The sequence below is a fragment of the Pholcus phalangioides genome, unplaced genomic scaffold (assembly GCF_987345545.1).
Source record: "Pholcus phalangioides strain wild (caught in Gottingen) unplaced genomic scaffold, Ppha-v1.0 ptg000011l_1, whole genome shotgun sequence".
Taxonomy (NCBI): domain Eukaryota; kingdom Metazoa; phylum Arthropoda; class Arachnida; order Araneae; family Pholcidae; genus Pholcus; species Pholcus phalangioides.
This window is the reverse complement of record NW_028301604.1, coordinates 24,288,272-24,316,097: the sequence shown is the minus strand read 5'-3', so window position 1 is coordinate 24,316,097 and position 27,826 is coordinate 24,288,272. Positions and strand designations below refer to the sequence as shown.

The following is a 27,826-nucleotide window of genomic DNA, read 5'->3' as shown; positions in this document are numbered from 1 at the left end:
AAACCGATGTTTGGAAGGCTACTACATGAACGTGTATTCGTATAAACAGACTGGTCCAGAGAATGGTGTCAACTCAAAAGAGATCGTTGTGGGCAAAGTTAAAAATGTGAAAAATAATCTGTGGCTAAATATTTCAAAAGGTACAGTACATAGATGAATAAGGGACTACAACTACATTAAACTGAGAAAGAAATTATTTGTATACCATATCTAAAATCACGTCACAAAAGATGAGAATGGACTTGGTTAGAAAAGCGTATGTCTTCTGGAGACAAATGGCTATAAGTAATATTCATCAAAAAGAAAAAGTGAAATTTAGATGGCCATGATGACTGGAACACTTACTGACATGACTTTATGGATGAGCCAAGTACTGTCTTCGGCCAGTAAAAGGGTGGCAAATCACTGATGATGTTTTGAGGATTTGGTGTGGATGGTTTGGTCATTTTGAAAACTCTTGGGGGAAGACTAGATTCGAGTAAGAATCAAGAAACACTCAAGCATCATATGCTACCATTTGACGAACTTCTTACAAAATCCTAGAGGAAGTTTAGCATGAAAATGCTTTCCTTTCTGATTCAACATGCACGAAACAGTAGCTCTCGCAATATATATAAACTTTCTTGAAATTGGACTCACCAGCATTGACTCCGGGTCTAAAGCTGATACAGAATCTTACTAGCATTCTTTATCTGCGAAATTCATAATGATGGAGAGCAATAAAAGCCTAGAAGGACTCGGTATGGTTATCGCGAATGCTCATTGCCAATGGGAACACGCTTTTATAAAGTAATGCAGGGATAGGAAAACATCATTGACCATTTGGGAACACCTATCCTATTTTGGGATTTTTATGCGTTTTACTTGAATTTTTGAGACAGATTTGAATGTCCAATTTTTTATTCTATATAAAAAATCATTGTTACTTGTGACTTTTCATGTGAATTATAAACATGATATTAAGGCACCTAATTAGCAAAAATATCAAAAGTTTATTTACTGTCAATTTCTTTTCGTATTTTTCATATTCCTTTTGTGCTTAAACTTTTGAGACGGACTATACCATTGCTTTTGACTTGCGTTGTGTACTTCCTGAGATAAGAGCGTTTGAAGAATCTCATCACGTAACTTTTTGCGAATGTTCCCAGTATCGTCAGATTATTTAAAAGACGTATTCACGCCAAAAATGATTGAAAACAGAGGAATATACCACATTAATTGCTACAATATAAAAAAACAACATTTTTCTTAAATTAAAGCCTCATTGGAAGAGTTAAGACGAGTGTGTTCTGAAGTGGCCTTGAATGATTTTTTAGCTTATTGTTATAGGTATTATAGTGATACTGTGTTTTTGATAGAAAGTAAATATTTTCTATACGTTTTGAGTTATCAATGCCAAATACATTACCCTTTATAATCTGTTTGAATTTGAGAAAAATTGTCCTTTGATATTTATTTTTTTTTTAACCGCAAAGAAGGAATTTTGCGTGAGAAATATGTAAATATATTCATGAAACAAGATAGGCGGTGAATGACAAAATACAATTCTGTGATTGGATTCATCCCAAATATAATTATGTAGAAGGTTTCTGTTTTATTCTGCAATGGCTTGAATGTTTCTATGTCGAAATTACAATTTTTTGTGTGCTGAATTGCTTCTTCATTACCATTTCAATATAGTCATGATTTTGTACTTTGCCAAAAGAGGCGCTACCCGACAATGGGCAAGTTGTCTTAAAGAGAAAGTGTTTCCAAATTAAAGACATTACAGTACATACTATCTTGATCAGCGCAAACTGTAAATGAGTACAAGATACGCATACTATTAGAAAATGATTAATTGATTTTATTGAAAAGTTATTTTATGGAACAATACGGAAAAAGTTTCATCAAAATGACCCTTCGATTGAGCAGAAAATTTCATCTTTGTTTTTCAGGTCAATCGCTCATAGATGATTGAGCAGTTAAAGGGTCAACAACATTTAGTCAAACGGAAATGTATATGGTGAAATCATGAACATTTGTCTTCACAATTTCACCATATTTATTTCAAAATCTTCAGATTTACTTGAAACGTTTGTGTTTTATTGAAATTTGAAGGGGAAATTTTTTTTCGTTCCACAGCGGTATTTCATGCACAAGCCCCTCACCAATCCAGGAATGGAGCTGATAGCCAGGATTTTTCATGGGCATTTTTCTAGTAAATTTACAGTGTAAAAATTCCTAGGGAGCCTGCTAACCTCCTTTTGTGGGAAGGGGGAATATTTCATGATATCGTACGTATTGACACCATAATAAACAAGGCAAGAGCAACAAGCTATAAAAATTTTCGGAATCCAAAACGTGGAAAAACGTTTTTTTTCAGCTCAATATCCTAAAATTCTAGAAGCTTTCAAAAATGATCATTGGTGGGTGAATATATCCTTCATATGTATTTACTGTCATTCTTATTTTTTCTTCTAGGATGGCGGAGCGAGCATTGCTCGTGCTGCTAGTAGTTATACAGTCAACAAGCATTAGTGAAACTTTCAATCCATGGTCATTTCGGCCTCTATCTCGACATGGGATATTATACGAAAAAAGTCCTGGACGAGTCATCCACAAGACTCCCATCAAAGAATTCGGATCGGAAAAATCTCCTTCCTCCCCGTCATCATCATCATCATCATCATCATCAAACCCTCAAAAGTTCTTCGATAATGCTTTCTTCTATAATCTGATCAACATCGCACAATATCTACAGTGTAAGTCCTTTACGGAAACTATTTTTACTCTTCTTTGCTATCAATATTTTACTTGTGATTAAATGTTGAAAAGCTTATTGGAAAATCATTCCTTTTTGGAATTCTTCGACCAAAAAAAAAAAAAAAAATTCAGAAAAAAAAACCACCTTTTTATCCTGTTTCATATGATCAATAGCTCATTATATAGAGTACATTCGGGTAATATAGAATGCGACTTTTATTTCCTCGATTATTCCAATTCGAAACACGGTAGAGAAATCTGAAACCCGTATTTTCATAAAATTTGGTTTCTTTTCTTTGCATCATATTTAAAAATAAATATTATAACTGAGAAAAAAGCCATTTAAAAGAAATCATTTTTGTGCGGTGATGTGGAATAGACGGGTAATAAGGAATAGGGGGTTCAGAATGAAGAGTAATTCGAATTGATCAAAAACCCCATTCAATGAGTCTATGACAATGAAAAGTAAAAATTTCATTGTATGTTTCTTGCAGTTGATGCGTCGTGTCATAGTCTATTTACAAGAATCAAAAATGCAATATTCCTAATCGGCCCTAAAACCGTCAAGGTGGGCCTGCAGACCACAGGAAACATTATTTCTGGACACCTTTTTCCACTTTTTATATTACTAAACTTTCCATTTTGAAGAGATATTCTAGCTCAACTCAGAAAATACTTATAGTGTTACATATTATCCGACACACTATCTGTGGAAAAATAGCGTTCCATCTAACTGAAGAGAGAATCGCAAGCTAAAAATCAGCATATGAATAAATGAACGATAGAACTTTACCACTGGACTTATCCTGTTGCCGAGATCTCTCCCAGCCCTAAAAATGAGCACGGCACAATAAAATAACACACTTGTGATGTACATTGTGCTTAGTTTTAAATTAATTTGCACATTTCCAATAATTAATAAAAAAAAATGTAAACGTGCCTGAGTAAATTTCAGGAAGTAGACAAACAAATGTTCCACACAAGGATGACGTCACTCTCCGCTACCATACGAAGGTTTTAACAACTGGATGTTGCGAAGATATATTTTGGAAAGAGAGAAAATTCAACTGCCCCTGCGGGGAATCGAACCCACGTCCTTTCACTAGGGTGAACGCCCTAGACCACTAGACTACAGTCAGTTGTTAAAACAAATGTTCTCCTATAGCGGCTGCGGTGATGGTGACAACCGAGCGACACTGACTCTATAGCATCATGGGGTCATTTTCAAGTACTTCATCCCTGTTCCATTTGGCAGCCATACCTGAGAGCGGAGAGAACCAGGTATTTCATATTACGCGACTATTATATAATACTTGAATGCACTATATAGGGTGCATAGATAACAGGGCGCACGGCATTTTACTGGCGAACAGTTTTGATCCTAGAAGCATACTTCCACTGAGAAAAATAATCCAGCTAACATGTAGAACTCAAATGCATCATTCATGTTGCAAGGGGTGCTGTATAGTTATTAAAATAAAATAAAAATAACTCTCTCTCTTTTTATATTGATACCCTGTGCCCAAAAACCCAATTGAAAGGTTTTTGCCCTGTCTCTTCTGATGCCAAAAACAATCCATTCCATGAATTATTAATACGTCATCAATCAACTGCTTTGAAAAGGGGACACCAGTATCGATTGGTAAGGGACAATTATAGGTTGTGGTGTCGCAGGGAATTTTTCTCTAATAGGGTTGTTAATAAATGGAATAGCTTACCCCCGGGAGTAATAAATTCTAACACAATTAACACGTTTAAAAAGAAATGCGATAAACATGTTGGGGTATAAATCGAGAAGATATTCATACTTATAGATAAGACAACCATAAATATTTTTTATGGACATTATTATACTGTATTTTATCATGTATATATAGACTTTAGTTTTTATAATTAAATTTTAATTGGGTTGCTGTATTTTAGAAATATATGACATCCATTTTTCTTATGGGCATCTTTTCTCAGCCATCTCGTTGGGCATTTTTCCTGTTGTGGCCTTGTACTTGTATTTGTATAATTTAATTACGTCTTCTCGAAGAAATATCTATGCAGCAATTTTCAGTAATTTGCTCACACAAATCTTTAACCTATGATGAAAGAGATCTGGATAGCAATCATGCGGGGCCGAATCCGCAAACTACGGTTATAATTGAAACAGGGGAAGCTTAAGCGAGGGTGCAAGGGGTGCGGTGCACCCGGGCGGCGGGTTGTAAAGGGCGTCAGCTTAGACTGGTTCAGTCCAAAAGTTTTAAAAATGTCACAGTAAAAATTCACATCACACTTTTGAGCTAAAACTCGACAACGGAGATGTTGAGAAAACTTGAGGGAATAGACAGGGCCGGGATCGTGATACCGTCAAACCGAAAGATACCCAGACCACATCGCCATACATATATGATTTCACCAATAAGTGCTTAAAACTGTTAGGATTTGTTGTGAGGAACAACAACAATTTCAAATCAATTGCAACAAATTTCAAGATTTATGTGCTCCCGTAAATTGTATAAAATTGTAAATAATATAATTGATGACTGCGATCTTCAACTTGTAGATTTTTCTGTGCCAATTAGAAATAGGCCTGTTCGGTGGACTTTTCACCTGCCTAAACAACGAACAAATATTTTGCGATGGTACTTTATTTTTAAGATGTGCAATATATATACTCAGTGCGATGTGAAAAACCCGATACATTCAATTCAACTATAAGAGAATTTCTTAAAAGTTATATGTGAGTTTTGAATGTTCATGTTATTATGCTTTTCCGTATGTATTTCTAAAGCCACATCGCATTAGGGCCCCCAAACCAGATTTTTCATCGAGGCCCTTCTACAGTTTATAGTGTGAAAAAATGATAAGAATAGTCTTGGGCTGGATTCCTGTCCGCCCCACCCTCAAAACAATTCCTTACTAAAAACAACTTTATATTAGTAATAGTGATAAGTAGTTAGTTAGTAATTATTAAAAGTTTTTCCTAAAAAAAAGTTTTTTTGTTGGAAAAACGCGGCGATGCGGATGGCTGCAATAGATCGTATAGCCCAAGAGCCACGTGCTCCATCACAAGGAGGACAAGTGTGCATTTTGGTTCCCTCACCTGGTATTTTTTCCAGAACGGTCAGTCAAATGAAGGCAAAGGAATAATTCGGCTTCTCACTTTTGTCCGGTCCCTGGAGCACTAGAAACATCTTTGACATAAATTTCTTAGTAAAAATCAAACTCGTATACATCATCTTTAAAGGAAAAGTGCAAGTGATGACGGCTTACCAATAAGTGCTGTTTTGAGGATTAAGTTATCTGGCATTATTAAGAACGATAAAATAATGGTAGACCAAAAAGCAGAAGAAAAAAAATTCTGCTTTAAAAGCGGGATGTATGGTCACGGATATTTTGTACAATAAACAATGTTGTGCGGCTTTTTTCTGAAAAAAAAATGTTTATCTCGAAGTCCCTCAAGTAAGAAGGCCTGTCAGCCACCCGCCAGGGTCACCTCTAGGGGCGGCACACGAGGCTTCGCACCCGGGCGGCAGGCAAGCTCAAGCCGCTCCTGAGTTGAAACCTCAGACAAGAAACGAACACCCTTCTATTTTTTAATAAAAATGTTTGTCTTTTTTTAACAGATGGCAGCAGCAGCGTCTTTTTCGCTGGTTAGGGGCCGTTCAAATATACGTAAGCAAATTTTTAGCCATTGTTGACCCCCTCCCCCCTTGTCAGCAAAATTTCGTCATCAGCTCTACCCCTCTGATGCGGCCTGCCCTCCTAACGTATATTGGTGGGATCAGAGACGTACACGGGGAGGGCATACACCTTTATGTTATTATAATCAATTTCTGTTAATTTCAATGTTATTTAAAGGCTGTGAACTCAAAATTTATCTTTAATAAATTCATTGCGACCCACCCTCTAAGCCAGTGTTTCCCAAAGTGGGCAATATCGCCCCCTGGTGGGCGATGGAATGGTCCAAGGGGTGATAGAACCTACTGATTTAACATAGGATCCTATGGGTTTACTTGAGTTGGGGGGCGATGAGAGGAAAATATTTCTGATGAAGGGGGCGATGGAACAAAAAGTTTGGGAGACTATGCTCTAAGCCATATAACGATAAATCGCATAAAGGCCTTTGGCCCGCGAACCAAATATGGCTCTGGGGGTTATCTGATGCGGCCTGCCCTCTTCAAACCTAATTTTGTAAAAATGAACTAAGCGACTCATTCACAATTCGCTTAAGTGTCCCTTGGTACAATTCCAGAGCATTTAAGCGGCCCGTGGCACATTTTCAGATCACTTAAATGACCCGGGACACAGTTCCAGAACACTTAAGCGATCCGTGATACATTTCGAGATCCCTTGAGTGACATGTGACGTAGTTTTAGAGCACCCAGTGCGGTTCTACATCACTCAAGTTACCCACGGTGCATTCTCAGGTTATTTAAGTGATCCACGGCATACGGATCACTTGAGTGATGCGTGGCACAGTTCCAGAGCACTTAAGCGGCCCAGACACATTTCCAGATCACTTGGATCCGCGAAACATTTAGAGATCACGAAAGTGGTTCTGTAGGCCACTTATCAATGGGTGGGGGATGTTACTTCAAGTGCCCACAAACTATCGAAAGGTTTTTCTCGTTTTTGGCGCAACGAGTAAGATGCCATTAAAAAATTTCATATTTTCATAAAGGGTGGTTGATGACGTAAGCATTATCCAAATCCCCCTTCCCCCCCTTGTCAACAAAAGTCAGCAAATCGGAAACCCCCTCCCCATCGATGCTGACGTAATACTTGAATGAACCCTTACCCTTATCCTTATGAGTAGGGTTACCAGTTTTGGAAACTCCAAAATGAGGACGCATGCCTGTGCTGCCTCATTTATGTCCGTTGAGAACAGATGGCGCCACTATACGTTCAAAAAAGTATTCCAATCAAAACAGCTTGCTAGTACAAGTTTTTTTTTTCGGCCTTTCACCTAGAGTTATAGGATTCTTAAACTTTGAAATTAGAACACATGCGCATATTCATGGCCAAGAGATATAGATTTTCGCAACAGATGGCACCTCTGTATCAACAAAGAACAATAATTGTTTTCCTACCAAACAGTGATGCATTCAATATGTATACATTATTTTCTTTTTGTGGGAATGGTTTAATGGATGGTAAATACAGTCCTGGGTTTCCTGAAACCGTGTAAATATGCGTGGGAAAAACCAAATAAGCACACGCTGACGAACAGATGTTCCAAAAAGTGAATTTTTTTTTGAATGAAGGCAAACAATTCCAGAACCTCGAAAACAGGGACAAAAGTGAGAAATTTCAAAAACGTGTGAGTACGCGTACAATGACTTAGAAAATGAGGATATGTCTTCATAAATGAAGACTTCTAGCAACCCTACTAATGAGTATCTACATCATTCTCCTACACTTATTTGTCTCATCACCCCCTTCTCAGAAAATAAAAATTCTATTGCCACTCTTTCTAAAGAAAATACACAAAATCTCATGTTGTGTCTGTAGCTTCTACCGCACCCCCCCCCCCATCGTTTTGTTCATCATTCCCCAAGAGCCGATATCCCCCACTTTGGGAAACACTGACCAAGATGTTACCCTAGATCCTTAAAGATGGGACGACTGATATACGCAGTAGAGACGGAGATTATGGAGTGTTTTTTACGATAAAAAACGAAACACCCCTTCCTCGCAGCTGCTTCTACTGCAAAGCGGGAATTCAGGCTTCCTAAACTGGAATCAAAGGTTTTCTGGGGATGCTAGAGAGAATACCTTAGATTCTGGATCCAGTTTGAAAAAATCATAAAGATCCAGATATCGCTAACAGAAGACAAGTTTCACTATCGCTCGCAGTGTATGGTTCCAGATTCTCGAGCTGCGCAGGTCATCAACAGTTTTTCAATGACTACGAAAAGGCTATTACGCAAATGAAGAATCGCTTCGGTCGTGAAGATAAACTAATTCATGCTTATGTGCGCGATCTTCTTCATCTTGTCTTGAGCAACAACAGTGGTTCCAGGAAAGAGCTTAAGCTCGAACAACCTGGAGACAAAATTACGACCACTGGAGACTAGATGTCACTGACGATAATAATCGACCATTTGGCCAAACAATTTTGGAACTGGGTGAAATACATACAATTGATTCCTACTGTTAGCATACCAAGATGGGTGAATCTGGGTCGATTTACAAATGAAAAAGTCAGCATTCACATATTTTGTGACGCAAGCAAATATGCTTGCTCTACGTGCATTTTTTTAGAATCGAAACAACGGACTGTGTTTTAGTGGATTTCATTCAATCACGTACCTGAGTTTCTCCGTTGAAGAGCATAACCATTCCTCGCTTAGAACTTTTAGCATGTTGTATAGGGGCGAGATTAGGCAGTACCGTTATTTCGGACATGGACAAACCAGAACTGAATGTTTACTATTGGAGTGACTCGGCAACTGCTTTGAGTTGGATCCAACGAGATGTACATTGAGGTGCATTCGTTTATAATCGTGTACTCGAAATAAGAAACTGACTCATACAAACGAATGGCTGCCATATCGCTGGAAAACAAAATCCTGCTGACCTTCCCTCAAAAGGTTGTTCGGTTAAACATCTATTGAATCTAAGATGGTGAGGGATCAGCATGGTTGAGTGAGCACGAGTCTTCTTGGCCACGGGTTGTCGAATTGCCAGATGAAAAAGTTGTCAATTTTGAAAAACGAAAAAGTTGTCAATTTTGAAAAACGAAAAAGTGTGTACATAATGAGAGTTCAAAACCAGATAACTGGTATTACACAGCTATTTTTCATCGTACTTGAAAATAGTACAAATTGTAAGATTCATCAGTAGTTGGAAAAAATGGTATGTTTCGAAAGAATTGGACATCAACTGTTTTGAAATGCAGCGCGCAGAGAGAATACTTATTATACGATTCAGAAGGAAGCATTCAGGGGTCCCGATGATGTGAAAAAATACGTATATTGAGGCCCAGTTGATGAATTTGTTATAATCAGAATAAAAATTCCAGTTATGTGCCGAAAAGACACTAAATATTTCAGATATGCAGTCCTTTTACCTTCGGATCATCCAGTTGTACATTCCCCTCTGATTTCATGGAAACAAAGAACTTCTACATGCCTGAGTTTCTCTGTTGATGTGCAGTTTACGTGAAACGTACTGGATCATAAAACAAGGAAAACGGTTCGATTTGTTGTTCAACGTTGTGTGATTTGTAAGAAAGGTTCAATGCACATAAAATAGAGTCTGCTCCTATAGCCTTGCCGAAAATAGAGTGCAAGACACAGCAGTATTTCAGATAATGGGAGTTGATCTGGCCGGCCTATTGCATCTGAAAGAGGGCCAGAAATCGTGGATCGTGTTATATACATGTGCGGTGTACCGAGCTGTACACTTAGAGCTTGTCACATCACTATCAACTGAAGCCTTTCTCCAAAGCTTGCGACGTTTCATTGCTAAGAGGGGAAGACCATCCAGAATCTATTCAGACAATAAAACAAATTTTGTTGGAGCAAATAAGGCATTTTCAGACATTAACTGGGATGAGATCTCTGTTGCAGTGGCTATTCAAAGGACCAATTGGAAATTTAATCCCCCTACTGCTGCTAGGTGGGGAGAATGGTGAGAGCGGATGATATGGTCAAACGCATCCTAAGAAGAGTGTTGGGTCAAGTGTCTCTATCCTACGAAGAGCCGAAGAGCTGATCACAGTACTCTGTGATTGTGAGTCTGTTGCCAATGACAGACCTCTTACATATGTGACCGAAGATGCCAAAGATCTGGCACCATTGACACCATCCATGTTCCTGATGAAGATACGATCATCAAATGTTGCTGACATGGATGGCGTGAATACCAAAAAGTTGAATAAAAGAGCCTTATACCGACAGAAGTTGCGAGATTGTCTAAGGCCGGGATTACACAATAAAAGTTTGATAAAATACTTTTTATAAAACTTGAAAAAAAACTACCAATAAGAGCATCGATTACATTCGCTCCAATCTAACCGATGCGCTTATTGGCTACATTTCTCAAGTTTTATAAAATAACTTTTCTAAAACGTTTATAGTGTAATGCTAGCCTAAAGGCCGGTATTACACTATAAAAGTTTGATAAAAGTCCTTTTATAAAACTTGAAAAATGCAGCCAATAAGGTCACCCGTTGTGCATTTTCTAGAATGCTACCAATAACCTTATTGGTTAGATTTTTCAAGTTTTATAAAAGGGTTTTTATCAAACTTTTATAGTGTAATAACGGCCTTAGACAAGATTTCATTAAGAATATCTGGAACAGTTTGTAGGAAAAGATGAACACTAGAATTGTTCGAGTGAAAACGGACGCTGGTGAACTTCTGCGACCGATTCAAGGACATAGATCGACAAAGAACAATGGCCTTCGGATCCAGTTTTGCGAAAAAGAAGCGGAAGAAAAGTAACTGCTCCTGAACGTTTGAGTTATAACTGAATTTGTTATAGTGTGACTTTTGATGATTTTTTTATGATTTTTGATATTTTAATATGCTGTTTCGAATGCTATTTTTTATTTTTTGAATGTTTATTCCATTATGCTTTGAGAAACTCTTTATCATTTATTTTGGGAGGTATTTTGGTATATCTGAATATTTTTGTGAAAATTTTATGCAATTAGTATTTTGTTTATTTTGATATGAGAATGTTGAGTTTAGTTGGCATAAACTCAAGGTGGGAGGATGTCGCGAATCGGTTTATGAGTGTTATGCGCGTGGGAAGATGTGTTATCATATATTTTGTGGTGTCAGATTTGACCAGACGATTGTGACATCATTAACGAAACCCCTCTCCCTCTGTGTTATGTTTTTTTTTTCTCTATGTCTGAAAAAAGTTGTTGGTTGAAGCGATGCTTTCGACTCGGAAGGAAGCAGTCTTTTCTTTGAATTTGCTAAAGAGAATTTGTATAGCATGTATCGTGTGTATAAAAAATAATGTTTGTTTGTGTTATAATAATTTTGTTTTTAAATAATATTTTGTTCAAGTTCATCTTTCGTGTCAATGGACAACTGCGTTTGCTTCTCGGGTAGAGATGCACAGCTGACAAAATTTCGAATGAACCCTTCATAACAAGAGGTATGGTTCTAATTCAGAAAATGCTCAAAATGTATTCAGAAATCACTCTGTACTAGTTTCAAATGAGAGTGAAAAAATAGTGTGACAAAATAAAAAAATTTGAATTTTTATATGGCGGTTCCCCCTGTTCTCTAACTTCCAATTAGAAAGTTCAAATATCTTAACTAATATTCCAGTTAAAAACATGGATTTTTTTCTCAAAAGACAGGGCAACAACTTTCTAATTGGAAGTTAGAAGACAAAAAAGCAGTGTAAAAATTTATATTTTTTTATTTCGTGGCACAACATATTTCAAAACTGGTATAGAATGATTTCTGAACACAATTTAAGCATTTTTTAAATCAGAAGCATACCTCTACGATGAACGGTTGATGAGATGAAGGCCGAATTTACAGTGGAATACATCCACTGTAAATTCGGCCTGTATACACTGTATACACTGCCTGTATTCCTGTATACACTGTATACACTGCCTGTATTCCTGTATACACTGTATACACTGCCTGTATTCCTGTATTCCTGTATACAGTGAAACCTGTCGAAGATGGACACTGTATGAGACGGAAACCCGTCTTAAACGGAATCAAAATGTAGTCCGTTCAATGATTAGTGCTTTGATTTGCACCTTTATAGAACGGAAATCTGTATAAAACGGAATATTATTTCAGTCCCTTGACGTTCCGTCTCGTACAGGCTTCACTGTACCACAATTAATTAATAATAATACTACTGTATTCGTATAGGTAAGACTAAACCCACCTAATTTCTTTCAAACCGAGCACAACTCCGGTCTATTGCCATCTATGGGCAATTTACTACCAAGTGTAGGAAGTGTAAGTGTGCGTACCTACCAGTCTTAGTGCGTATCTAGTGTTATGTCTGATTTTTCAGTGCTGCCATCTATGCTTCAGAAATGAAGTGTAATGATTGAATTACGTTTGTATCGTTTGTTGGTCTGTTGCTCGCTGTGGCGAGAGTTTTTAAAGGGGAGATCGGCTCGCATTTACGCCTTGAAGTTGGGAACCACAGAAAACCAACTTCAGCCGACCAACACTGTGGTGACGGTGGGGTTCGAACCCGGGACAAACCCACCTACTGTAAGTCAGTGGTCTGTCGAATTGTTTGAGACATTTTACTGGTGTAAATGTATGAACTTTGTATTCAGAAAGGTTGAGAAACGTTGCCCTATAGATGTACGCCTTCCTGAGTTCATTCCTTCCCACGATCTAGACTTGGAGAAAATAAACTATAAAATGTGCTAAAAAGAACAGGTTTTTTTTTCGAATGTGCGACTTCCCTGTTGAAACAAATTCTTGGCATAAGGTAGATATAGCCTAAATTAAGGCATTGCTTCATCAATTGGGCAAAGGCACAGCTGAGTGGGATGACCAAATACTGTTTATATTTTGATCCCTGAAATAAAACGCACGTTGTTTTTCTGCATAGGTTTCCTCATTTATTTTTTTATCCAGATGGTCAAGTACGGATTCTTCCTGAGAGTTTTCATTTGTTTCATAGCTTGGGATTTACTATAATTTTTACAAATACCGAAAACTCAGTAGTAAATACAGTCGGCCCCGCTTAAACGGAGAGAGACACCAACGGTTCCAGCACATAATTCTTCAATCAAGTGGGTATTCGATTATGCGAGAGAACGATTCAATAGCTTTTCAACACCGTTAGTATAGTTTATATATTGAAAACTCTGATGAGGGATTTAAAATTTTTACTATTTATTGATAAAGTTAGCAAACTCTGTGGACTCAATAGAAAACAGAAATAAAATAATTGAATGTACGTACTGAAAACGACTTTTACACTTCGAGGCAAGTATTCATTCTGAGAAGTCTAGGTTATTTCCAAGTCTTAACTTGATAACATATTGCCCATTGATTCCAAATGTTTTGCCAATAAAATTGTTATATACATGTGTATACAGTGGAACCTCCCCTGACGTACACTCCCTGTTAACGGATGCCTCTCGTTAAAGGACACTTTTCTGATCCCCAGTCTCATGGAATATGGCTTGATAAATAAATTTAATAAACAAATTCAATAAATTTAATACATTTAAATAAATAATATATATCACCTAACTGTTTTTAGCAGTGTATTAGGTACTCTGTGTCAGACTAGACAAGGTCCGGGATCTGTCCCTTCAGGGATTTTACACCTTTACCCAGTTGTGCCATGCAGGGGGGAACTATTAGGTACTCTGGTTCTGTAACTTCGTTATCAAGTTTCCAAGACTTTATGCTTCAGATCAGCTACCAATTCGACAAAATGGAGAAAATCTGCTGCAAGAATTGAGGTACTGACGTTGGCAACTAAGAAGGTCCAAGAAAATTAACTTCTTATATTGAAATCAAGAGAAAGGATTTTTTTCACCATTAAAATTGATGGTAGAGGGTTTTGCTGAAAAAGTGTTTGACAAAGTCACCAAAATTTTTAATCGTCAATTACGCAAACACCCTTATAGCTACAATCTGTCAAATTTAATAAAAATTTGTCCATTTCACCAACTTTCGTAAGAGCCTACAATAAACCACCATATCGGTGATCTAATTCAGGAGAAATTAAGTCCTTTGTTTGCAATACATCACAGAAATCTGCGTTCGTCGAAGTAATTTTAAGTAATTTAAGTTTTAGTGACAATTGAATTTTTCACTTCACCAATCTCTCAGCGCTTAAAGCTCGCCATTAAATACAGATTGAGGTAAGTTATCTTATAGGATTTTTCCTGCAAAATAAAATAGTCGGTAAAATCTGTAACCACCAATTCGGAATTTTCTTCGAATCTGGTGAGCCCGGCATGCCCCTCGCCAAGTCGAGCAAAACAAGCACGGCCGGAACATCCTTTTCTGGAAGCAACTTGAGGTACTTTTGAGATCTCATATCTCCGTATTGGAAACGCTCAGGTAACTGAAACAGTGTGCCTAGAGTTTTCTACAAATTTGATTGAATTTCGGAATTTCACATTTCTATCATCTGTAGTTCATGAGAAATTTGAACTGAAAGTTTCGTTATTTTGACAATGATTAACTGACCGATCATCCCATGCACTTCTAGCAATCATACAAACATGAAATTTGGTATGAAGGTAGTGTTTGAGATAAAAAGTAAGGAAAAATCCGCAAAATTCCTATCAAAATCGGAAATACGGGAAAATCCCGGATATCAGGAATTGTCACCAAAAACAATGCGAAATGAATGCAAGATTGCCTACTATAGTTGAAATTGTTCGAAATTTGCCGTAGACGGGAAGAAAGGGTTCCTATTTGTATCGACAGTGGTGTTTGTTTAGTGCTGTGTCAATATATAAATTCAGCTTTAATTTCGAAAACAAAAAAATTTCATTTATTATAGCACTATTGCCATTGATATACAGGGTGTTTCAAAAAGAATCACCCGCTTTGAAATGCGTATATTACGAAAAATATTGAACACATAGACACTTAAGATTAATTTTATATTACATGTGGCTCTAATCAAAGTTTTTTCACAAACCAAATTAAAGGTGTTCAATATGTCCACCTTGGAATGCTCGGCATATGTCTATACGGTAGTCAAATTTGTCCCAAACTTTTGCGAACATGTTTGCTTCCACAGCTGCTGTTATGTGCATCTTCAATTCGGCTAATGTAGCTGGAAGGGGAGGCACATAAACATAGTCTTTTATAAACCCCCACAAGGAGAAATCGCACACCGATGTGAGGTCCGGCGATCTTTGAGGCCAGTGATGTTTAACTGAATCGTCAGGTCCCGTACGGCCGATCCATCGTTTAGGAATGCGATTGTTCAAAAATTCTCGAACGTCCAAGATCCAGTGTGGTGGTGTCTCGTCCTGCTGGAAAATGAAGTCATCCGAATCGGTTTCTAACAGTGCGAAAAGCCAATCTTGACAAACACTGAAGTGGTGGCCAAAGGAAGAGCGTTAGCGCTACTTGTCGGCAACTGCGTGAAACTTGATATTTTTCTCTTTCTATCTATATATTATTCGACCACAACGGATTAAAAGCTGAATAGTTATGATTTTTTTAAATCGGATGATTCTTTTTCAAACAGCCTGTATTTTCCTAAAATCCCCCATTTTCGATTTATAAAACTAAATTTTATTCTAATTTTTCCTCATAGACAAAGATAAATTCAAAAAAAATGCGGGAAATTTTTTCCTCGGGAATTTCTGGGATGATATCCAGGGCCGTCTTAAGAGCATCATTGGCCCCCGTGCCAAGTGATTTTTCTGAAGCCCTACTTGGAGAATTCTTGAAAAATTCAACTACTTCTCGTTTTTCTGAGGCTCCTCTTCTCTTGAGACTCTCGGGCCGTGCCCGGGTGAGCTCATGCGTTAAGACGGCACTGATGATATCTCTAAAGAAGGGGATCATATAGGTAGATATAATGAAAAACAATCTGAATTCGGCCTGTAAAATGTCAAAATGTACGTATGTGTTACGCACGACAAAAATATGAAAAAATGATGAACATACACGAATTTTAGTCACAGTTATCATAATGTAAAAAGTCATGCATATTATCTTTGTCCATGACTTTGGTAAATATTATCAATTCAACTGAGCTACGAAATGAAAAATCTGGACATATTTTTAAAAGTAGGGTCGGGACGGAAAAATTACTCGAATTTTCTTTATATATAAAATGCACATCATGCAGTCACCATAGTAATAAGATCTTTAAACTCGTGTTCTTGACATTGTATGGTAAAACAATGTACAAAATATAATTTAAAAAAAGTAAAAAAATAATGTCCAAAAAGTGCGCAACGTCAAAAAAGAGGACTACGGTACTTGCAAAAAAAAGTGAAATCCCATCAAAAACATTTCATGTAAAAAATGAGGCCAATTCTCGAGATTCTTTACTCGTAGGAAGTTGTGATATCTGATGCAGAGCCAAGTTTAATGCTGTTATTAACTGTGACACTTTGATTCACAAATCACCCCAAGGCTACAAACCTTTAGATGAAGAACATTTTGGAACTTGGCAATTACGCAGCAAGAAAATGTGTTGTTCGTTGGCTAAGTTTTATTATTCCCGTTCATTAATAATATGTTATCAAACAATGTGAATAAGAATACATATATTTATAGCGCTGACTTGATTTTACATAACATGTCAAGGTGTAATATGTGCTCCGTAATTGCCAAGTCCCAAAATGTTCTTCAACTAAAGGTGTGTAGCCTTTTGGTGATTTGTGAATCAGTGTCACAGATAATAACAGTATTTGACTTGGCTCTACATGAGATATCACATCTTTCTACGGGGAAAGATTCTCGAGACGGCTTCATTTCATTTACATGAAATGTTTTCGATGGGACATCTTTCTCGACAAACGACAAATGCCGATTTCAGTGATGTATTGCGAACTGCTAAATTTCTCCTGAATCGGAACACCGATATCGTTTAATGTAAACTTTTTCGAAAGCTGGTACAATGGACAAGTTTTTGGCGAAGTTGACCGATTGTCGCTATGAGGGTGTTTGCGGAATTGGCGATAAAAAAATTTGGTGACAAATCGATTTTCAACTTTGTCAATATTTCAGCGATTGCAGCTTGCCATTAGATTCAGATATTTCGAAGAAATTGATGCCAATTTATAGAATTCTTAGTTTGCGTGTAGATCTTTCAGAAACTTCACAAATTCGGGTTTCTTTAGACTAGACGCATTTTTCTCCATAATCGATTATCCACCACAACTGGAAAACGGTTCGAGATAGGACAGGGTTGGGAGGGTGTTCCATGTTTTACTTGGGCTCGTCTATCACCCCCTTTCGTTTGGCAGAACATGTCACGTTCACCCTGTATATCCGGTTCATACGTACGGTACGGTCATTTAAAAAATAAATCTTATGATGGCAGTGTGTGGGACTGATTTATGATATTTAGCAATAGGAAATGGCGATTATTCATAATGACCGGCAAATGTGATGAATTTAGTACGATTTATCATGTTTATGCCAACGACGCTTGGGTATTACTTGGCATCATTACTGGTAAAAGCGATAAATTCAGGGAAATTTATCTAACTTTCCAAAGTGGTCGGCGGCGATTATGCATAGTAACCGATTATGTATAACACAGATATATCACATTTACCATAACATAATATATTTATGAAATTGTAGAAGTTATTGCGTAAACATCAAATCTCCAATTTTTTTAGTAGAAATTAAGGATGGGGGAGGGGGCTGATACTTTTGTCTTGTAGAGAGATATTATTAGTGGCGGATTCTCTTTGACAAGGCTATAGTAGGGCATTTCTTTCCCCTATTATTGTAGTCGTAGGGGACCCTAAAATGCCTAGATACGGCTCTGTATTCCTGTGTTACTATCTCCAAAGGTATAAAAACTATAATTTTGAAAAATATCTCACAAAACAGTTATTTTTAATGAATTTTTTCCATTTATTGAATTAGCATTGCCAACTGGTTGCCATTTCGAAGGTTCTCGCTATGCTTGCAATATCGGATTAGGATGCTTATTTCAGGGGTACCGACCTCTAGATCTTTGCAACGGTGGTCTAGTATGGAGTTGCTGTGTCCCCAGGACGGTCGTGCCATCTCTTATCAACATCGTCAATGAACCTGGTAAGAAACATTTCTCTATTTCTTTAACCCTTGACGTACAGCTTCTGGCAACAAATTTGGACGATCTCTATTTGTGTAGTCAGCGATAATTTTACGGTGGAACAGTGGTTCCCAAACTTTTTGAAGCCTAACTTCCAATTACGGGTAAAAAAAGAAATTTTCCAAATATTTCTCAAACTCATCATCCTAGAAGCTATTAAAGTAAAGAAAAAAAATACGAAATGCGATTTTTTTCACGTGGTTTCTTGACCCTATAAGCATCGAGCTTATATTACTGGAGGGAGTATGACGTCAGCGGTCCGCCTTGGCAGTGCTGAGAACGGTGTCACCCAACATCTCCGTCGAAAGATCACGTGACTCGGTGCAAACAAACACGATCCCCATAGAGATCAATGTTAAAATTGTCGATTTTATCATAGAAATGCGGAAATTTAGTTGGGTTTTCCGCCACATCAATAATTTTAAAAATTGAATTGAATTTTTCATTTTCGAAATATTGAGTTCGCTTAGAGATACGAAGCCTAGAAAATTAAATGTAAAAGAATGAGCCAGACCCACTTTTGAGGTGGATATCCATGCAATAACATTAAATTCAGCTTTTTCTTTCTATGTTCTCGAGCACGAAAATGAAAATTAATGTCTCCTTATTGTCTTATATTATCCAATTGCATAAATCCATATAGTTTACGATGTTTTGAAATTAATTATAGGCCCATATAAATTACATTGAAGAAATTCCGCAGCTTTAATCAAGCATTTTTTGAAGCAAAAACAGACAGATTGATTAATTTCTGTTTCTTTAATTTAGGAAGGGGGGGGGGGAAGAAGTAATTTTTGCTCACGTGGGTGACTTTAGTAATGAGCTGTGCGCTTCTCTAAGCGCAACTTATGCTCGATATGTGCCAATTATCACAGTTTTTGGTTGAGATAAATTGAAAAAGGAAAGTACATTTACTTTCTTTGTATTAAAAAAAATAGAAATTCATATTTGAAAGTATATTTTGATCTTTAAATATTTAAATAGTTACATACGAACTCAGTTGAAATTTTCGGGAATCATCTGGAAACTCAATACTGTATTTTATTTTATTTTTGAAATAGTTTACGTAAATTGAGTTTTTGGCATTTAAGTAAATTAGAATTAAGAATTTTCAATTTCCTCGATACCTTCTTTTAGCTGTACTTACTCAGCTACTCAATAGCCTTGAATTACTTACTTCAATAACATAATTATTTTTCTGTAATCTAATTATATTTCGCTGGTAAAATTTTCGAGCAAAATAAAATTAATCAGGTAGTGTAATTTCATACGGATTAATATGTCATGTTCACATGATTCTTTTCCATGATAAGTCACTTGATAAATGAGCTTGTTGATCAAAATAAAACGTAATTACCGAATTAAATTAATGTCTTTTAAAATTTCAAATATGTGAAAGAGCATATGAAAAATATGGATCACTCCTTATAGTTATCTATTTTTTCTTTTTTTGAAATTTGGAAGAGAAAAAATAGATAAAAATGAAAAATTAAATTATAATTGAGCAAAACCAGTAAATTTACGGTGAATTAAAATGTATTTTACTGCATAAAGAAGTAAGATATTTACACTGGTGATTGTAAAATATTTCGTTATCCGTAATCATAATGTCGGTGAATATAACGAATTCACGTGACCTTCAGTAAAAAAAAAGACAATTTTTATCAAAATTTCAGAACGACAAAAAGAAAAAAAAATGTCCTATAATATAATGGGCATGTGGTAACTCCAGATGCTGCAGAGGTTTCAGATATGTCCGAATGAACTCTGCTGGGAGTATCGAAAGTTGCGATCTTTGCGGAGTGTATGCGAAATTTTGTTTCTTTCCCTTTTGCTGCATGTGCGACCGTATATACAGATAGATGTATTGTACGCCATTATCTGATTGTTGATCATGTTATTCTGTGCTGGTAATCTGTTTCGAGGTACTGTTAAACTTATATACGTATTAACTAAATATTATGCATCTTAGGATTACTTTTTTGCTGCTTTTGAAGGCCCGTTTATATGCGTCAAGTAATTTAGTCGTTAACCAAATTTTGAGCCGTCAAGTATTTTAAAATGTATGCAGACGTTAAGAGCTGTTTACAAGAAGTTTAGTTGTCAAGTAGAGAAGTAGATAAACCGAATTATATAATTTTTTTGTTAAGTAGGCCTTATGCGCCGGTGGACACGGCCTCGTATTATCCAATGAGCATTGACTACTTGATTACGTACGTTTGAACAAATTTTCTGCACTTGACGACTTAAAATTTAATTAACTACTAAGCTACTTGACGACGCTTGTAAAAGGGCCTTTAGTCTCAGTTTCCTGCAAACTCCAGATGAAACGGTAACAAAACTATTTGTCTGACTAGAGAGATTCAAGCAACGGAATAGAAGATATGTTAAAACCACCAGTCTGTGGTTATAATCCATTAATCTGAAATTTCACCTTATTGTTATAATTTCGCTTTTCTATTTTAAAAGAGAAAGAGGGAGAAGTTGTTTTCATAAGTGATACGTGATGAATTTCTGATCATGATTGAAGCTACATATGAATTCATTGATTGCGTTATTTCAGAATGTGGAAGAAGCCATATGCGAGATAGTAAAATCGTCGGAGGCGAGAATGCCAAATTCGGTGATCAACCTTGGCAGGTTGGTGTTTATCATATTTTTCAGCCTTTTTAATAACAATAATAATAATGTAATAACGTCAATTAGCCATAACAAGAGTTCTTTAACCCTGTCTCATTATTTTAATTTCTCAAAGTGCTTGAGAATGCTAATGACTAACTAGACGTCTTGAATGCAAATGCCGATCTCAAATATTTTTATCTCGGATTGAATAATTTTTTTTCTATGTTAATTAGAGTGCACGTTTTTCATCAAGGCAAATTATTTGGCATGTGTTGTGATTTAATAATTTTATAATTAATTTTCTCGAAACACGGTTTTAGTAGCTTTTTTTCCTTTATAAAAGAAACACGCATTTACACATTTGCATGAAAATTAAGAAAGTGGGGCTCATTGGCTTATTTTATTTTCCCAGTGAGCCATGCTCATAAGATAAGGGAACATGATGTAGGCTAGAAAGTTTGTTTTATTTCATTTTTATTTTTCACTTAATTCTGCGTTGAACAAACGCTTTTTTTGAAAATTCATTTAGTTTAGTCACTTTTTATGATAAAAGTTTTTTTCCGAGAAAGTGAAATTATACGGGTATCAATGATTCTATGAATTTAATGTTTTGAATTCGGTGAGGTTCGAAACTTTTATTTCAGGTTATCCAAACAATTCAGGTTATATCTGTATATCGTAGGTAAAGGGCAACATATCACAAAAGGGGAATTTTACAGGAGGGCAGTTTAAAGTTTTTTTTGTTTCTTTGCATCGTTTTGTACATTAGTCAACTACTTCATCGTCGTGAACTTCTGGGTAATCGCGAGCGTTGGTAGATGTTGGTGAATTCCTAATAAAAATCATGACACACAAAAAGTATCAAGTCTTTCATATTTTTGCCTAGAAATCTGTAATAAGTCATTAGTGATGGGTAGTAAAGCTTCAGGCCATCTAATGACTTTACTTCTCCGGGGATTTTCTTAAATCAAGTTCTTTGAAGTCACCATCAAAAGAGGTTTTAAAAAGTAACTTTCCAATATCCTCTTAACGAACTTGAAGGTGAACACATTTAGACATTAAAATGGGTTTTTGTCAGTGTCGAGTTTTCTCGAGACAAAAGGAGCTTCTCCGCCGATAAACAATGAGTTTATTTGCTTGAAGTCTTCCCATTCCATATTGTGTACATTTGGTGGATGTTTTGCAAATAAGTCGTTGCCAGTCCTAACGTGTTAAAATTGTCATGTTTGATGTTTTTCTTCTTCTAATTTCTATGTGACCATAAACTGTGTCAGCTTCGGGGTCGTCTTAAGAGCATCATGCGCACCCAGACAGTCATTTTTTAGGGTTTTACCTGGCCGAAAATTTCCAGCTTTCCAATTTACATGCTTACTCTCGGAAATTTTAACCAGATTTCATTTTCACGAGTGCCCCCCCCCGCACTTAAGGCTCCGAGCCGTGCCCGGGTGGGCCCATGCTTTATGACGGCACGGGTCAGCATCCATATGGGTGTGGTCCCTTAATAAAAACTTTTGATCCATTCGTTGAATATGGGGTTAGGTTTTTAAAATTATAAAAAAGGCAATGAAATAAGAGACCTATTCTTATCTTGACCATAACAATTATCGGTTTATATCATAACATCTTGCATGGTAGAGTCAGGTATATATACACTATTTGCCCATTTTAAGATACGCGAAGCCATTTCTTTCCTGCCACCAACCCCTTTGCTTTCATCCCACATCATGCAATATGCTGATATATTGGAGGAATAATATATATATATAGTAAAGTTTATTGTCCATAGTTTTCTTTTATAAAAGCCAATACCGTTTGTGATCAACGGTGTATGTAAGCACTTCTATCTATAGATCACAAGTCGAAACTTTATGTGTTTAATTCTCTTTTGAAAGTTTAGGGTACGAAATTTTCAAGTCATACCTTCTCTTAGATTCTGCAAGGTGAGCATATTGGTCGGTTTTTAAATTACCTGTTTGCACCGGATTTATCTTCACTTTTGAGCTTAGTACTAAAGGAGTCACAAGTACCCCACGTGTCTGCTTCTGTGGATTTAAATGAAAGGTTGAAGTTTTTTTGTTAAACACATAAAAATGCGAACATTTTCTATCAATAGTTGTGGATCAACATTATTTTTAGCACAATGTGAAGTATAAAGGCTGTACACATTTTTCTGATATTTAATTCTGGCCCTAAGTACTTATTAGCGGTTTCCTCTCTTATGTAATGCCTCTCATAGCTAGGAAAGATGATGTATGGATCTTGAAATTTTATATGATTTCAGGAGGTGCTTTTTTTGAAGGTTTTTAACAGCTGGCTGATGCGAAGATGAATTTAGGAAAGAAAGAAAATTCAGCTACCCTTGCGGGGAATCGAACCCATGGCAAGTGAGAGGACGTGGGTTCGATTCCCCGCAAGGCAGTGACATCATCCTCGGGTGTTTTATTGCTGAGAAAGTGCTTTCCTCTTAAGTCTGGTGGGCGCGGTAGCCCGGTTGATAAGGTGCTCGCCTAAAGTACCAAAGAATGTTTGGAGGTGTCGTGAGTGTTACCTGGTTCATCCTCGTCAGAAAACTTTCCTGACACAGGGGTACAACAAAAAACGGCGACTTGACCGCAGCAAAAAATTGCTACCGCAGGGAGTCCCCCATCGAAGAATTAGCGCACCAACCTCTCGATGAGTATAAAAAACAAGCCTGCCGTTCAGAACCGGCAATAAATTGTAGGTCCCGGTCTAATTAGCCCTCGTGTGCAGAAAATGACCGCGGTGCGACAAAAATGATCAATGATCTTAAGTCTGGTCATACCAGACAGCCCTCCCCGCTTTGTTTGTCTTTTTTAAAACATTTACAACAACTTTATTTGAAATATCTGAAGTATTTGCAAACATTACTTTTTGCAAATCTTAACACTACTCTCACTTACTATAAATTATAAATACTGTAAATTGTAACTATTTTCCTTATTCTTACCGGAATCTACATTTTGTTTTCTTGAGCCCCAACATTTAAACAACGTATTCACTGACTAGCTAAACATCTTTGACGCAGGTCACGGAGCCATCCCCCACCTTTATGTCAGAGTCGGGCCCCGACATAAATGAAAAAACTCTCCGACTCGCGGGCCGGACAATGAAAACAGGGATAAAATTAATTTGAAAAATGTTGAATTTGTGCTGGAATAGTTTTGCATGGTTACTGGACCACAACCAATAGTGAATTACGTATTGCATTTATAAATCTTGCACGACACTTTACCCAGATGGTGCTGCACCATTTGCATTTGTGTACGCATAGAGGTATATGGCTTCAATTCCACTTGGTGCGCGCCCTTTGTCTCTAAACAAAATGTGATGTGTTGCCTTTTGTAAAGTGAATATCTCGGTTATTAACTGAAATAGGACATGGTATTTTATACGTCTGTTTACAAATACAACGCCACAACAGGCAAATTGCCCATCGAGGTGGCTGACTTAAGAACATCATGGATCCCCGAGCCATTTTTTGGAGGCCCTACCTACTACTACTACACCACACACCCCCCCAACCCCAACGAATCGGTACATGCGGGAATGTGCGTTTGCGTGTAGTGAAACCTGACGTGGAGTTTTTGTTGCTTCTCTGTAATGCTTGTCATGTGTAGTGCTGCCATCACTTTTTCTAACTATGAGTGAAGTGTTATGATTGAATGATTTATCGTTGTAGGACTGTTGCTCTCTGTGGCGAGACTTTTTAACGGGGAGATCGGCTCGCATTTGCGCCTTGAAGTTGGGAACCACAGAAAACCAACTTCAGCCGACCACCACTGTGGGGTTCGAACCCGGATCCCCGCATCGCGAGTCCGTCACTATAACCACTCGACCACCACAGCGGCAAGTAGCGAAAGTACAGCAGAAGTAAAATAATAGTTTTACCTCAATTTTTAAAAAATTGACATAGTGGCCTTTTCCTCCGGTATACAGATATAAAGTTTGTGAGGTTTCACCATCATCATTTCATCATCAAACACGAATGGGGAAAAAAGGTGTTTTTTAAATGAAAAATTACATTGATGAAAATATAATTGACCGGATAATGTTTAGGCATTTAGGAACTTTTGAAGTTTTTTTTCCTGTTCATAAGTGAGTTTCACTAATCTTAGTACCAAAGACATTTTTTGACAATATTTAGTCTCATATTATTTTTTTCAGGTTGCCATAGTCAAACAATCATTTCTGTATAGAAAGATATCTTGTGGGGGAGCTTTGATCAACAGGCAATGGGTGGTCACCGCTGCACACTGTGTCGCAAGGTAAAAAAAAAGTTTTTTTTTTAATTATTCGACAGTAACTCTTACGAGATTTGTTTCAGAATATTATTCATACAACAAAAGTCAAGTATCTATAATCAATTTTTTTAATAAAAAATCAATTGAGATCCCATTAATTTTTTCGCCGCTTCCAGTTCGATAATGGTATTTTTTTTCTTCTAAAATGTGCCTACCATTCAAGGTGGCTGTCTCTCTAGCCTTCACCTGATTAAAACCCTGATATGGTCAATCTATTTTCAGAGCAGAAAATAATAAGGTTTAATTAATAATCTGATCATCAGAATCCAACGATTCGACCTGGGAAAAAAAGGAAAGGCAAGATTCATTAAACACTTTTGCTTTTTGAAACTACAGTCGACGCTCGTTATAACGATCCTCATCGTTTTGTCAAAAATTGGCGTTATATAGAAAGGAAAAACATAGTAGTTATATAAAAAAATTTGGGACTTATCGTGCCAGTCGTTGTAACAGGACGGTCAATGTAGCTCATGCTCGTTAACACGACCGTCGAGTCACCCCCCCCCCATAAAGAAGAGGTAGGTCAAGGATGCTCAATATTTAGGAAAGTACGGGCCACTTGATTGGTTTGAAAACGTGCCGCGGACCTCTTAGTAAGTGATCTGGAACAGTGCCGAAGATCGCTTAAGTTATCAGAAAATGTGCTGCAGGTAACTTAAGTTATGTGTAACTGCACCGCGGGCAGCTTAAGTGCTCTGGAACTGTAGCACGAGTCATGCAAGTGATCTGTAAATATGCCGCGTTTCACTTGAGTGATGTGGAACTGTCACACAAGCCTCTTAAATGCTGTGCAACTGCGCCGCGGGGCACTTGAATGCAGTGCCGTCTTAACACATGCGCCAGAGGCATTATCGGCCCCTTCATCGTGCGAGAAACGATTACTACTGAACGTTACGTTACAATTTTGGAACAATTTGTCAGCACACATGGCGCATACCGCAGCCCATGCAGTAACTTTAGGCGAATGCAGTGGTTTCTCTTCACACAAATGAGGATTTTCGGAACCCCAAAATCTCCAGTTTTGTTTTTTTTTTTTTAATTTTAAAAAATTCAAAAAAAAACAACAAAATTTTCGAAATTTCTGTACAACATTCTTACAGTTTTGCTAACAAACGTACCGTTTACCGCATAATTCTATTGATCTTTGTTGTAGAGATATTTAATTTTGAAATAAGGGCTTATTCACTGATCACCCTTTATATATACTGTATATGGGTTCCGTTCACAATCCCGACAGACGAAATCCCGACAAGTCACAATCCCGACAGACGAAATCCCGACAGGTCAAAATCCCGACAGGGTCGAAATCCCGACAGGTCAAAATCCCGACAGGGTCGAAATCCCGACAAGTCAAAATCCCGACACGGTCGAAATCCCGACACTGTCCAATTTAAAAATTCAATTTCGCCGTATAAGCCGCACTTCGTGATTTCTGTCGGGATTTGAATTTCTCGCGGTGAGGGGCGTGCGGGCGCCGATGAGAATGATAAATTGCGATCAAATAAATTTTTCAAATTTTAATTTCGCCGTATAAGCCGCACTTCGCGATTTCTGTCGGGATTTGAATTTCTCGCGATGAAGGGCGTTGGGGTGACGATGAGAATAATAAATTGCTATCAAATAAATTTTAAAATTTCAATTTCGCCGTATAAGCCGCACTTCGCGATTTCTGTCGGGATTTGAATTTCTCGCGATGAAGGCCGTTGGGGTGACGATGAGAATGATAAATTGCTATCAAATAAATTTTCAAATTTTAATTTCGCCGTATAAGCCGCACTTCGTGATTTCTGTCGGGATTTGAATTTCTTGCGGCAAGGGGCGTTGGGGTGACGATGAGAATGATAAATTGCTATCAAATAAATTTTCAAATTTCAATTTCGCCGTATAAGCCGCACTTCGTGATTTCTGTCGGGATTTGAATTTCTTGCGGCAAGGGGCGTTGGGGTGACGATGAGAATGATAAATTGCGATGAAATAAATTTTTCAAATTTTAATTTCGCCGTATAAGCCGCACTTCGCGATTTCTGTCGGGATTTGAATTTCTTGCGGCAAGGGGCGTTGGGGTGACGATGAGAATGATAAATTGCTATCAAATAAATTTTAAAATTTCAATTTCGCCGTATAAGCCGCACTTCGCGATTTCTGTCGGGATTTGAATTTCTTGCGGCAAGGGGCGTTGGGGTGACGATGAGAATGATAAATTGCTATCAAATAAATTTCCAAATTTCAATTTCGCCGTATAAGCCGCACTTCGTGATTTCTGTCGGGATTTGAATTTCTTGCGGCAAGGGGCGTTGGGGTGACGATGAGAATGATAAATTGCGATGAAATAAATTTTTCAAATTTTAATTTCGCCGTATAAGCCGCACTTCGCGATTCCAGAG

At 37.2% G+C, this 27,826-nt stretch overlaps 1 protein-coding gene across 2 annotated transcripts in view; it reads left to right on the top strand.

Moving 5' to 3' along the window:
• Positions 1-27,826, top strand: part of LOC149080258 (trypsin-1-like) — a 59,480-nt gene that overhangs the window by 20,971 nt on the left and 10,683 nt on the right. For both annotated transcript variants that reach the window (XM_089239353.1, XM_089239352.1), the window contains exons 2-5: positions 2,464-2,744; positions 18,288-18,458; positions 21,062-21,138; positions 25,306-25,406. In XM_089239353.1, coding sequence (XP_089095479.1) covers positions 2,464-2,744; positions 18,288-18,458; positions 21,062-21,138; positions 25,306-25,406 — 630 coding nt within the window. The remainder of the gene's footprint in view (positions 1-2,463; positions 2,745-18,287; positions 18,459-21,061; positions 21,139-25,305; positions 25,407-27,826) is intronic.